The sequence below is a fragment of the Balaenoptera ricei genome, chromosome 17, assembly GCF_028023285.1.
Source record: "Balaenoptera ricei isolate mBalRic1 chromosome 17, mBalRic1.hap2, whole genome shotgun sequence".
NCBI lineage: Eukaryota > Metazoa > Chordata > Mammalia > Artiodactyla > Balaenopteridae > Balaenoptera > Balaenoptera ricei.
In genome coordinates, this window is record NC_082655.1 from 38025765 (window position 1) to 38040303 (window position 14539).

Consider the following 14539-nt stretch of genomic DNA (forward strand, 5'->3'; position numbering starts at 1 on the left):
AAGCTTAAGTATTACTTTTGAGATTTAGGTATTTCAGAAATTGCTACTTAACTCCTCAAGTTTCTCTAAATCATTGATTTTTAGCAAGGGGTTTTGGTCACCATTGTGTGTTGATTGTATCATGTATGTCATAAAAACTAATGAATGCTGAAACATTCGAGGAGTTCTGTAAAATTAGATATCTAAATGCAGTTTTAATATAATGGAGTAAACATTTATTGGCCTGGGCAGGTGGTACTAGGAAAAAGAAGGCAAAAATAAGACTTTAAAAAAGCATTCATGTTCCTTTTAAAAGACATGTTTATTCTACTTTTCCCACCCCTTATTATTGTAACCCTTTTGTTTGGGGGCAGAAAATAGAAATCAGCTTCAGAGATCTCATGCTGTTAAATTTTTGGAATAACCTCTAGCAGTTCTAGAGTTGGTCACTGGTTTGTGCTTTATACAAACCTCTTTTCCAGGAACCTCCCGGCTTTTTGGTATCTACTTGAAATTTACTACATCAGTTTCAACTCTTGGTTATAAATTACAGAAAACTCATCCTAAACTGGCTTGAGCCAAGAAGGGACTTTATTTGCTCACATAACAAAAAAATCTTTGCAGAGCTAGTTTCATGCATGGTTTGATTCAAGGTGAAAGGAATTACTTGGATTTGTCTCTTTGTCCTGATACTTCTGTATTGACTCGACTCTCAGACTCTTGCCTTATAGTGACAAGATGGCTGCTCGCAGCTACCTGGATTATACCTTTCTAGTTGAAACCCAGCAGTGTTGTACCTCACTGCTTCTGAATGGGTCATGTACCTTTCTCTGTGGCCATTGGAATGTGATGGGGTAACTGGATTCGCTCTAGGACATGTGTCTAACCTGGAGCTAGGATGGAGCTGACTGCTAGAATTCATGGCCTGAGGATGGGGAAGTAGTGATTCCCTAAAGGGAAATGAGGGTATGGTAGCAGGAGAAGGGTGAATGGGTGTTAGAATGGCCCAAAATAACAGATATTTCTATGTATTTACCAAACCTAAAATCAAAACAAGATATATCAAGAATAAAACACACGCGCACGTGCGTGCACACAAAACCCTCAAAAATAACTCCCAAAATGAATGTTAAGTGCTAGAAGATGTATCTGTTGACAGTGGCAGTTAAAACTGTGGGGTCCTCAACCTTTTCTCCCTTTTGTCACAGTAAGATACAGTAAGGGCTCTATCCCAAGGAGCCTGCTCCTCTGTGTCAGCAGTAAGCGTTTGCTGTAAGAATTCCGGAAAGTCTGCTTTTCAGGATTACAGATCCATGGTTTCATTTAGACCATGGTGGCCTAACCCTGTTTTTAGTTGTGGTGTCCATGGCCCCTTCTCTTACAAGGATTTTCTCAACCTGAACAGGTACTGCTGTTCAGTACTATACTAGAATCTTAGGAGAGTGAGTCCTTTTGTGTGGAAAGTAATTCTCGCTCCTTATTTGGTGTCTCCCATACAGTGAGATTGAGTTCTAAGTGTATTTCACACATGCCTCTTAAAAGTTCCAAGCCACAGCATTAACATGACCATGCACTGTAGGATTAGACCCTTAGAATTTTTCATAACAGTCATGTGCCCCATCTTAATCTCTGATTAAATACATCATACACATCACGCTCCATTACATCTTTTCTAAATCTTTTGATTGGATTATAAACACTTTTCTTTATGATCTTTCCACATTACAAAATAGTTCCTGCAATAGACTTTCTCTTCTACCTTAACTAAGTAAATTAAACTTACAAAAGTATTTCCTTGGCTTCCCTTATTGGTAAGCTGCCCAGTCTTCACCTTAGTTGCTATATTTCTTGGCATTTCTCCCAGCTCTATTTCCCTTTCATAAGTCAGGCCCACCTTTGTGCACTTTATTTTTATATTGTACATTCCTCTCCTGGCAGACTGCCCGTCACTGCCAGATCTACGATGAGCCCTCCCTCCCTGTCATAAGCCTGACCCTTAGTGCACTGTGACAGTGGTTATTTGGAATGATGTGGTTTAGTGGAAGGACTCCTGGATGTGGAATCAGAAAACCAAACATCAGTTCCTGGGTTGTTATGTGTTAGCTCTGTGACCCTGGGTACATTGTGTAACTCCTTTAAACTTCAGATGCCTAATCCTAAAATGGACCTAATATCATATTACTTGCCTTATCTACCTCATTGTTTTCTTGTGAGGAACAAAAATGATGAGTGTCAGAGCATTTTGTAACCTATAAAGTTCTATACAAATGTAAATTGTATTTTATTACTATTAAGGCAAAAACTTAAAAAGATGGTATTTAGTTTTTAATAGTGATTTAAGAATTTTATGATATTTGTTGAAATGGATATTCTCTAGTATTAGAAAAACATATTAAAAGATTGTTGTCTTATACAGTGAAATATTATTTAATCTTAGGAAGTCAAGAAATGTATGTAAGTTAATTTTCCAGAAAATGGAAATTCAGCTCCTTAGGTAGCAAATCTCTAATTTTAACAGTTTTAGATGGAGATCTTTTAAAACAGTATTGCATAATTCTTTAAACTTTTAGCCAGAATGTGTAAACTCCTCCCATTTTAATTATATAAATTAAGGGGAAAAAAAGTAATATGAGCACATTGTAAAAATTCCAAATAGTACAGAAGAGGAACTTAGCATCTCCTTACTCACCCCTTAGTTTTACTTCCTGGAGGAGATGTCAGTTAACAGTTTCTTGTGGCTTCTTTCGGCACATATTTTGTTTTAAACAAGGGATTTATACTGCATATGTGGTATTCTATACCTTGCCTTTTATTTTTTTTTTTTAAACTTCTGATGTATCTCAGAGATCTTCCCATACCAGTACAAATAGGTCTGTGTGTATATAACAGAATGTATTATTTTCAGTACTTTGGATAAAATGAGTTCCAACTCACCAATTTTTGTTGTTGTAATCAAAGCTGCAGGAAACTTTCGTAGGTATGTATTGGTATACCTGTGTTGTGATGGCCATTGGATACCTGAAAAATGGAATTACTGGGTTAGAGGGCATGTTCATTTTTAATGACAATTCTTTTTTTTTCTTTTTTTTTTGGTTGAGAGGGTGCTACCTAAGCCCTATGTTATTTTTTAGTGCTTAGGCAATTTCAGTTTGAATTATGAAAGAAAGAATTTTGGATTTTGCTTTCAGTGCCTTCCTGCTTAACTGCATGCTTTGACATCTCTTCATCTCAAAATTAGAAATTTTGAGTAAAAAATCCATTGGGATTTTAAGCAAGTTTACATACCTATTAGCTACTACTGCAGTTGCTGCTACTGCTACTACTACTACTACTACTGTAAATGATTTTATTATTACATTCTCCACACTAGCTTACCTACTTTTAGTCTTTGGCTGAGAGTCTACTGTCACAGTTTCCTTCTTAAAAGTTGAGGTACAGTCATACCATCTTTCCATTTAAAAATGTGTAGGCACATAAAGCAGAATTGTCCCTAACCTACCTTTGCATTCTGCACTGTTTTCCTATACATGTTACAGTCAGACACAAAGAACTGGTACTGGATTTCATTTATTTTTGTGCCCATTCCCTTTACCCATACCTAGTATTTCATTCCCTCTTTTGTCTCCTGACAAACTTTGTTCATTCTTCAAGAGTCAGCTCAAAAGTCACCTCCTCTGTGAAGACTTCCTTGGATGGGGAGAGTGGTGTGGTGAGATTGTCAAGGCTGCAAGAACTGTATCGTTCAAGGCCTTGAGGGTTAAAGTATATGGTTTGGATTTTATTTTAAGAGTACTGGTTCTGATGTATAATCACCTTAGAAACTGCTGTCCTGGAGTGCTCCTATACCTAATCTTGTTGTAGCAGGCATTTTTTAATATTGTAATTATTTGTTCTTGTTCCCTTCCTTCCCACTAAATTACAAGCACCACGAAGGCAAGGACAGTGTAACAGGCTCTCAGTAAATTTGTTGGTGCCTACCGTCTGTTGTTGTGTTTGGATATTAAATGAAATGATACCTGTAATGTGGCTGGTATAGTAAAAACTCAGTAAGTGTGAGTTGTTGATATTATCATTATCATCACTGGACAGATAAATCCTTACTTGGGGAATAAAGGGTGATTTCTTGAAAGAGGTGAGATTTGATCCAGGCCTTAAAAGACCATGTAAGGATTACACTGGTGAGTTTTGCTCAAATGGTTTTCAAAACTTTATGAAAAGTCACTGTGCAAGTTAAAACTTACAATTTGGTAATAAAGTTTCTATAGTTATCTGTCTGTCTATGGCACTTGAAAAGGGGAACTATGTCTCATTTTTTGGTTTGTTTTCTTAATAGATAGTAAGTACTAAATATAGAATTAATGTATTATTTTATATGCATAAATAATTATGTCAAACAGGCAGGATTTAGCTAAGATTATCAAAGATTCATGTTTAGAAAGTTAAAATTCTTAATTTCGTATGAACTTACAAAGCCTCCCTTGAATTTGTTTTTACTAAAGTAAAAACATGAAGGCAGTCCGTGTATTTTAAAACAGCTTGTGCATGTGCTCTTGAGACTCCTTGGTGGGTGCATTTTTATCAAAACCATACACACAGTGACATATTAAATGTATCATATTATTGTACTAATCATATGACTCTGGAAACAAAAGTAACCAGAGGACTAAAGCCTATCAAAACCATCTTTTTGTTTTTGTACAATGGGATTCTTTTTAAATTTGCCAATGAATTCATACCAGTATTGAAACCAGATGTAGACTTCCGTCTTTTAATGTATTAGCTCAGCTATAAAGTCTTATTTCCATCTCTGATTACTGAATATTTCATTCATGGTGTAGTATCTCTCTCCCGTCCTCCTTTTTTTTTTTTAAACTAGACTCTAAAATATGATTCAAATGATTTTAAAATGACATTGCTCCATTTGTATAGTGACAGAAATAAAATCAAATCTGTATTGTATTGACGATAACCTAATTAAATCCACAAATGAAGTACTCTGTTGATAAAGTTTTTCATTGGAAAGGATTCTTGACAGATACTACTAAAAGAAGTGTTAGCTGTGGTTTGAGAATGGATCTAAGCATTTTCCATCTTAGAACTAAAATCTTATGTTACCTCTTTCTGTATAAAGCAGATCCTCTCTTTTGTGTTTTTCTTTTCTTTTCTGTGTATTTTCAATATAAAACTCACGATTTTGAAATCTATCTGATGAAAAGTCATAATTATAGAAATAAAAAAGATACTACTTAAAATTTTTATAGTAATGGGAAGAAGTACTTCTCTCTGTTGCCAAAAAGAAATCTATTTGGTAACTGGTTGTGTTTGTATGCAAATGAAATTTGTTAAAAGCATTTAAAGATTGTTTGAAAACAAAACTCTGTTTAGGAAATGACTGTCAACTAACTCCCTTCCCCCTCCACCCCAAATAGTCCGTATGTGTCCAAAGGATATGAAATAAGCATCTAGATCAAGGCCTACATCTAGGAAGGCCTGCTCTCTTTCCTTTCCTAGTCTCCATTAGTGACACAAAATACATGTAGAGTGGTTTAAGTGTTGATATAGATATTGTTCTTTTCCAAAGTTCATTTGCTACCATTGATATTTAAAAGAGACCAAGTAAGCATTTTTTGCTCCAAATTTGCTAAGATTTACCTGCATTTTGACACTTACAAGGCTGAAATTTGGCCCATCACTTTTTTTTTTCTTTCTCCAAACTCCATTTCTTATAGAAGCCAATTTAATAAGATTCAGTGCACTTTCTTTTTAAATTTATGTACAGAAAACTTCACATTTTGGGGTGTACAGTTCTAAGATTTTTGACAAGTGTATAAAGTCTTGTGAATACCACTGAAATCAAGATATAGAACAGACAGCCCCACACCCCCCAACACCCAGTCCTGCTGTGTGTTTATAGTCACCCCTCTCTCCACACTTAATCTCTGGCCACCACTGATCTGCTTTTTGTTCCTATAGTCTTTTTTTTTTTTAACATCTTTATTGGAGTGTAATTGCTTTACAATGCTGTGTTAGTTTCTGCTGTATAACAAAGTGAATCAGCTATACGTATACATATATCCCCATATCCCCTCCCTCTTGCGGCTTCCTCCCACCCTCCCTATCCCACCCCTCTAGGTGGTCACAAAGCACCGAGCTGATCTCCCTGTGCTATGGGCTGCTTCCCAATAGCTATCTATTTTACATTTGGTAGTGTATATATGTCCATGCCACTCTCTCTCACTTTGTCCCAGCTTACCCTTCCCCTCTCCATGTCCTCAAGTCCATTCCCTCTGTCTGCGTTTTTATTCCTGTCCTGCCCCTAGGTTCTTCAGAACCATATATTTTTTTTTTTTTTTAGCTTCCATATATATGTGTTAGCCTACGGTATTTGTTTTCCTCTTTCTGACTTACTTCACTCTGTATGACAGACTCTAGGTGCATCCACCTCACTACAAATAACTCAGTTTCGTTTCTTTTTTTGGCTGAGTAATATTCCATTGTATATATGTGCCACATCTTTATCCATTCATCTGTCGATGGACACTTAGGTTGGTTCCATGTGGCTATTGTAAATAGAGCTGCAATGAGCACTGTGGTACATGACTCTTTTTGAATTATGGTTTTCTCAGGGTATATGCCCAGTAGTGGGATTGCTGGGTCATATGGTAGTTCTATTTTTAGTTTTTTAAGGAATCTCCATACTGTTCTCCATAGTGGCTGTATCAATTTACATTCCCACCAACAGTGCAAGAGGGTTCCCTTTTCTCCACACCCTCTCCAGCATTTATTGTTTGTAGATATTTTGATGATGGCCATTCTGACTGGTGTGAGGTGATGCCTCATTGTAGTTTTGATTTGCATTTCTCTAATGATTAGTGATGGTGAGCATGCATTCATGTGTTTGTTTGGCCCATCACTTTTTACTGTTTTTCTCATCTTAGTGGAAGGAAGGAAAATGGGCCTCACTTGATATCTGAGTGCCACTTCATAACTATCATATCTCTATTCTTCAGTTAATTATTTTAGTTACTCTACTGATGGTCTTTCCTTTCTCTGGACAGGGAACAACTTTTCTTATTCAAAGCCTAATTTTAATGCCAGTTCCTCTTTCCTTCCCTAATTAATCGCTCTCCATTGTGGTTCCATTTCACTTTGAAAGTGCTTTTTATAGTAGTTTATAAGTCTGTGTTTCATGCTAGGTTGGAACTCCATGAGGTTAGGTTAGAGACGTTTTAAATTCAACATAGAGCAGGTGCTTAATAAATGTTTTTTCAGAGAATGAATGTTTTCTAGGACTTTTTGGAAAATATAGTTTCTTATATCACTGTTACACATGGCTTATACTCTTATACATGCCACACATGTTATTCTCAGCAACATTGTGACCTGTATGGGATAATTTTATAATTGATACTTCATTATTTTAATTTGCTTTTCTTTGATAATTAGTACAGTTTAATATTTTTCTTGTATGTTAACTAGCCCTATTGTAAGTTTTGTGAATTGCATATTCATTTCCTTGCCTATTTATTTATTGACAATTTATTGTTTTTCTAGAGGATTTGTGAGCTCTTTATGTTCTAAATAATTCTGTATACTAAGTATCTTACTGTACTTGCTGTGAATATTTTTCTGTTTTCTAAGCTTATAGTTTTTATGCAGACAAAGCTAATAAATTCTCATAATTCTTTGGTTTTTTTGATTAGAAACTCTTCTTGCCTACTGATTTGATACTTACTTTGATTTTTGTTTACTTTTATTTAACTGTTTTTAAAATGTTTAAATAATTCATCTATGTGTTCTTTTTGGCGGGATTAAGCGTCTGTTTTCAATAAAATACTCAGAAAGCTACCTCTGATGTCTTCAGTTAAGGTTACTTTTCAAGCTAGGTGAGTCTGCTTACTTGCTGAGTTCATTTACAGGTATACTTGTTTTGTTTGGCTGGCACACCATTTAAAATAATTCAGATTTGAATGCTAAGGTGAGGTAGGCCTTCTGTCTGATACACAGGGCTGCTATTCAGTTTTACTGTTTGTTTCTGGCTGGTATCTATTCTTACTGTTGTTAACCAATGTAGCTGTTCTGACTGTTTGGCTTTATGGCTCGTGACTGTTCTGATTAGACATTGCTTTTACTCTTTGTCAAATACGTATTTTGAATATCACCTTTGGAACAAGCCTTGCAACTCCCTAATTTCTTATATTGAGACTAATTCATATATTCATGTTTGTGACATCTGGCAGTGATGTGATAGTCTATAGAGTATAGACTGTCCCACTAGTATAGAGTCAGAAGACACGTGGGCTTGCCCCTTAAATAGTTGTGTTTGACAGAGCACTCAATTTCTCTGAATTTGTTTCCTCATCTATAGAAAGGGACGATAAAGTGTTTCTGTTTATTTAATTGTGTGAAATACACATAAAATACTCTATAACTGTAAAGTAATATAAAAATTTAAGTCAACATTATATTTCTGTGTTCTAGAAAATAGTTGTTTACTTGTTTATTATTGTTTAAAATGATTATATTGAGGGATAGAAACCGTTCATTTTGTAATTGAAGTTAAAAGGCTTAAAGTGCAGATACCACATTTGAGCCTTAATATTCAAGTGGATTGTTAAAATAATACTGTACACAAATAATTTTAAATTGAGACTTATCCATGTACTGGTATGAATGATTGGATATTGCATCATTTTTTTTGATTAGGGGAAGATATGAAATGACCCCCTGAAGTAGGGGGAGAAAAGCATAATGAGAGAGGGGCTTTAGAAACTTTACACGTTTGCTTCAGATCAGTCCTCTCCACCGTTAATAATTCAGGGCTAAATACAGGCTGTGGCCTCAGGTATTCTTGTAAGCTTTGTACAAACTAGGACAGTCAGTTTCTTCACCACTGTAAACCCAGCACCTTTAACAGGACTTACACGAGAGAGCCAGTGAAGTAGATACTTGTTGAAAGAATAAAAATGGATGTCCAAATTAGTGTGAATTTATTATTTATTATAGTCTTTTGTTAAGAAAAGACTAGGAAGATCTTTTGTTAATATGTTATAAAATCAGAGTTGGAATGAACTTTTGAAGCCTTCTAGCAAAGCCAGGCAGTGCATGAATCAGTGTAATATACTGATATAGTCTTCCTTTATAGTCTTCCTAATATAGTCTTCCTTTAGTCTTGCTGTGGATTTGTCCAGTGGCAAATGCTTTACAGCATTCAATGCTTTACAGCACTGAAATCAGGTAGATCCTGAGACCTTGAAGTATAGTAGGTCAATTTAATTCTGAACTTTCTCTAATGCAGCTCTGAAATATAGGGTACAGGAGCAGAGACAACAAATCAAGGAGTTAATGAAGGATTAGTGACTTGTTGGTTGGAAATAGTGGAATGCCAAGAGGATAAAAATTGAGGTCTAGGTAACTGAAAAGGTCAGCATTGAAGTAACTAAACACGACACAGTTTTTTGGACTGGTACTGCTTTTGTAACACCCCGAGCTCTTTAATCTTTATCCAGGAATGTGGAATAGGGAGAGGGGAGAGAACCCAGGCCCATATGACAGCACCACCACCTTGCATACCTCTGCAGTGGTGTGGTGTGGTGTGATGGCCCTCAGCAGCACTCCTGCATCCACTCCCCCACCGTGGCTGCAAACCACTAATTAAATAACTGGGAACATCAGATGTGAATATCTCTTTTCTTTTAGTAACTGCAAGTCTGTACCCATTCATTAATTATTTATTGAGTGCTAACTGTATGCCAGGCATGTTTCCAAGCATTGTGGATACATTGGTGAACCAAAGATCTCTGCTCTTGTGGACCCTTTTCTTAGTGCACTGCTGTTCAGTACAAACATAACATGAGCCACATATGTATTTCTAAACTTTCTAGCATCCACATTTAAAAAAAAAGTAATAGGTGAAGTTAATTTTAATAATGTATTAAATATATTAATATATAATATTAATGTTATAACATCTAATAATATTTTATTAATATCAATAGCTTATATTAAACATTAACAGATTTAAAATAAAATAATTAATATATACATATCATGTAAAAGTGTAAGCAGTATGTAAGTTATTAATGAGATACTTTACATTCTCTTTTGGTACTAGGCCTTGAACTTTGGTGTATATTTTACATTTATAGCATATCTCAGTTTGGGTTAGCTACGCTTCAAATGCTGGGGAGCTACTGTATTGGATAGTGCAGCTTCAGAACATACCGCTTGCTCTCTGTGGACCATGAAGTCAGACCATCTGGTCTGAGGTAGAGAATCAGTTCCTGGAAGTATTAGAATTTTCAAATAATTCAGACTCCTTACCCATGACCTGCGAAGCTTTGCATGATCTGTACAATACTTTATGAGAATATATATTGGTGTTGTATTCAAAGGTAAACCACCTGGCAATTTGCTTAGAAATTTTAACATGATAAGGGTTTGTTTTTTTTTTTAATTGAGGTGAAATTCATATAACATAAGATTTACCATTTTAAAGTGAAAAATTCCTTGGCATTAGTGCATTCACAATGTTGTGTAATTACTACCTCTGTCTAGTTCCAAAATATTTTCATCAACCCCTATTCATTAAGCAGTTTCTCCCCATTCCCCCTCTTCCCCTAGCTCCTGGCAAGTACCAGTTTGCTTTCTTTCTCTATGGATTTACCTATTCTGAATATTTCATATAAATGGAATCATACAATATGTGCCCTTTTATGCCCAGCTTAATGTTTTTGAGGTCCATCCATATGTCCATACTTTATTCCTTTTCATGACTGAATAATGTTCCATTCCATTGTATGTGTATACCATAATTTGTTTATCCATTCATCTGTTGATAGATATTTGGGTTGTTTCAACATTTTGGCCATTGTGCATAGTACTACGAACATTCATGTACATGTTTGTTTGAGTACCAGTTTTCAATTCGTTTGAGTATTTACCTAGGAGTGGGATTGCTGGGTCATATGGTAATTCTGTGGTTAACTTTCTTAAAAAAACTTTCCAAGGAACTTAAATATTGTTTTCCACAATGGTTGCACCAGAAATACATGAGAATTTCAATTTTTTCACATTCTTGCCAGCACTTGTTACTTTCTGTTTTTTTTTAATTTTATTATAGCCATCCTAGTGGGTGTAAAGTGGTACCTCATTGTGGCTTTGATTTGCATTCCCTAATGACTAATGATGATGATGTTGAACATCTGTCTTTTCATGTGTGACCATTTGTATATCTTCTTTGGAGAAATGTCTATTCAAGTCTTTTGCCATTGGGATTGTTTGTCTTTACTTGGTTAAGTTAGAAGAGTTCTTTATATATTCTGGATTCCAGACTCTTATCAGATATATGCTTTGCAAATACTTTCTCCCATTCTGTGGGTTGTCTTTTCACTTTCTTCATAATGGCCTTTAATGCACAAAAGTTTTTAATTTTGATAAAGTTCAGTTTTATCTGTATTTTTCTCTTGTTGCTTTTGCTTTTGATGCTGTATCTAATGATACATTGCCCAACCCGAGGTCTTGGAGTTTTACCCTTATGTTTTCTTCTAAGACTTTTGTGGTTTTAACTCATATTTAGGTTGTTGATCCATTTTGAGTAAATTTCTGTATATGCTGTGAGGTAGGAGTCCAACTTCAGTTTTTTTTACATGTGAATATCCAGTTGTTCACCCAAGTTATTTCTTGGCATGAACCACTGCGGGATTGGTGGCCGTGGAAGCAAGCTTCTTCCAGTAGTTATTTTCACATTTTACATAGTCTTTATATTTTTATATTTTCAATTTTTACTGTATCTTCCTGTTACCCCACTGTGTGTGAGGCATTTGAATTCTTTCTGACTTTCTTTTTTTTTTTCCTTTCTCTCTCTCATATAGAGCAATGTCCTCTATCTCTGTATAAATTGAGATTCTTTCCCTTCTCTCAATTTATTTCTTTGGATTATGCTTATAGTGGTTATGCTTATAGTGTGAAGTAGGTTTTATTATCCTGAGCTATTGATATTACTTGGATGTATTTAAAAACTAAGAGGATGTTTTTGATAAAAATAGGGACTTTCACAGGTTACACTTGAATAAGGTTTGTCAAGAGAGGCGTGGTGGTTAAAAACATAGATTATGATCAGAGAGGACTCACATCTTGGTTCCATCTTACTTGTGTGTGACCAGAAGGAAGTTACTGAACCTCTGTAATAACTTCATTTGTCAAATAGTGATAATAATAGTATTTACCTTATAGAGTTGTTATAAGGATAAATGAGATAATGCGTGCAAAACTCTTAGCACAATGCCTGGTACAGATAGCACTGCCTCTACTGCTACCACTACTAAGAATCTTTTTTCCCTCCTCTCTCCTCCTTGGCCTTCTTTTCTCCTCCCTCCTCCCTTTTCTTTCCCCTGACAGCCTTTGTTCGTGTTCCCATTTTCCTAGTCTTTCTCTGACATTTCCATTTTTGAGTTCTCATTATTAGGGCCAGAAATCTGGGACCTGGGTGGATTAGGAATGACCTGGCTGGAAGGAGGAGGAGTGGTATTGGTGTGAACACTTCATGCAGGAGACTCTTGGCAATCCACCCTTTCTCATTTCCTCTCTTTTATGTTAACACTGTTGGTTTCCATTTTCATCAATAATTGAAGGCACCACAGGGAAGGGTGTCTGAATTTACTTTTTCAGGACAGATAGCTGCGATATTGCCACCTCAGTGTTAGATGATATAGGGAATAGTGATTTCTTAGGGTCATGTTGTTTCTTGAGATATGTTACATGTTAGGAATGACATTGATAATTTTAAAGAAAGGAGAAATTGAATGATGACATTTTCTTTCATCAGAAGTTCTCAGTACTTTACCTTTTAGCCTTTTCCTAGAGGCTAATGATCTTTAGAAAGAAGTGCTTGTTAACAGTGCTCTCTTGTAAGAATTTATCTAACATGGCATTTCAGTTGAGTTTTTAAAATATTTCTTTCCAGTTAACAGAAGATGAAATTGCAACTATTCTTAAATCTACTTTGAAAGGACTAGAATATTTACACTTTATGAGAAAAATACACAGAGATATAAAAGCTGGAAATATTCTCCTCAATACAGAAGGACATGCAAAATTGGCAGATTTTGGAGTTGCTGGTCAGTTAACAGTAAGTGTAATACTTTTGGAAACACTTTTGGTTTATATGTCCAGGTTTGAGTATGACTAAACTTTGATAATATCTTTTGGGGGTTATGGAAAGAAATGCATATCTTCATTATTATCAGGGAGAAGGAGCCATTATTTACATATTATTTATTACTTTTATTTACAATTTAAGAGACATTGATTGAAAATGAAAATATATATTGTCATCAAAATGCTTAAATATTCAGAAAGGAAAGCTACATTTGTTCATTTCCGTAGCTTTTATTTTTATAGTACTATCTTTAATGACTGTCTTTAATGAAGGTAGTGGAGATAAGTTACTTGTGGACTCTTGGTTATTTCAGAATTCAAAGTTTCTAAGTATGTCATGTCACAACTAGTTGAAATTTTAGGAAAACAGTCAGTTTCAGATATAACCTGTAGTATTTGAGGGTTTCACATATGTAGTTTAAAGAGTATGTTGGCAAATACATTTCCTTAGTGTTTTTGTAGTAATATTTACGTCTGTGTAATGCTTTTGCAGGATACAATGGCAAAACGCAATACTGTGATAGGAACTCCGTTTTGGATGGCTCCTGAGGTAATTCAAGAAATAGGCTATAACTGTGTGGCTGACATCTGGTCCCTTGGCATTACTTCTATAGAGATGGCGGAAGGAAAACCTCCTTATGCTGATATACATCCAATGAGGGTAAGAATATGTCAGTGTTAAAAGTGTTGCCGTTTTGTAATGTCAGTGGAAATAAATATAGAGTAAAAAAGTTCATTTGAATTTGGGTTCTGTGCAAAAATAGTGAAATTATCTGTCAGGGATTAGTGACTGTTTGTTAACTTCTTTCCCGCCTCGTATCCTTAATTGGGAGAAAAGAAGTGAAGTCTGTATTTCTCTCTGCGGTCGCTGTTTTTCTCCCCCAAAAGTGTACCTGTTAAATTTCCCCATAATTTTAATAGAAGAAAGCGTTGGTAAACCCCACTACATTATTCAGTTCATCGTATTCTGAATGTAGTAGTGGGAGGCTTGGAAGATATCGCTTCTTTTCTACCCTCCCCTGCATATTGTACCTTTTTGTGTTTTTGTTTCTTGGTTTTTCCTTCTCTGGTCTGGCTAATGTTAAAAAAAAAAAAAATCCTGATTTCTAATATTGCTATGTGTAAGTGAATTAGGCGTACCTTTTTAGTGCTTAGTGAGAAAATGGAATTTCTTTTTTGAACATTATTATACGCTTCTATGAACTCCTTTTCTAGGATAAATTTTAGAGTTTTAAATGCATACCTTGCATATTCAAGTCTAATTACCAATGCTTTATGGTTTGTGATGATAATAGTTTTAAAATTTATTACTATGTGAATCTCAATTCATTATAGATAAGTACATTTATCTTTGTAAACTTATTGCCCTCTAGTGGCTGTATTCAATTCAAGAAGAAAGGAT

General features: G+C 35.2%; 1 protein-coding gene across 1 annotated transcript in view; it reads left to right on the plus strand.

Moving 5' to 3' along the window:
- Window positions 1-14539, plus strand: part of STK3 (serine/threonine kinase 3) — a 315279-nt gene that overhangs the window by 74155 nt on the left and 226585 nt on the right. Inside the window, exons 5-6 of the mRNA XM_059901561.1 lie at window positions 12944-13108; window positions 13631-13798. Of these exons, the coding sequence (XP_059757544.1) occupies window positions 12944-13108; window positions 13631-13798 (333 nt within the window). The remainder of the gene's footprint in view (window positions 1-12943; window positions 13109-13630; window positions 13799-14539) is intronic.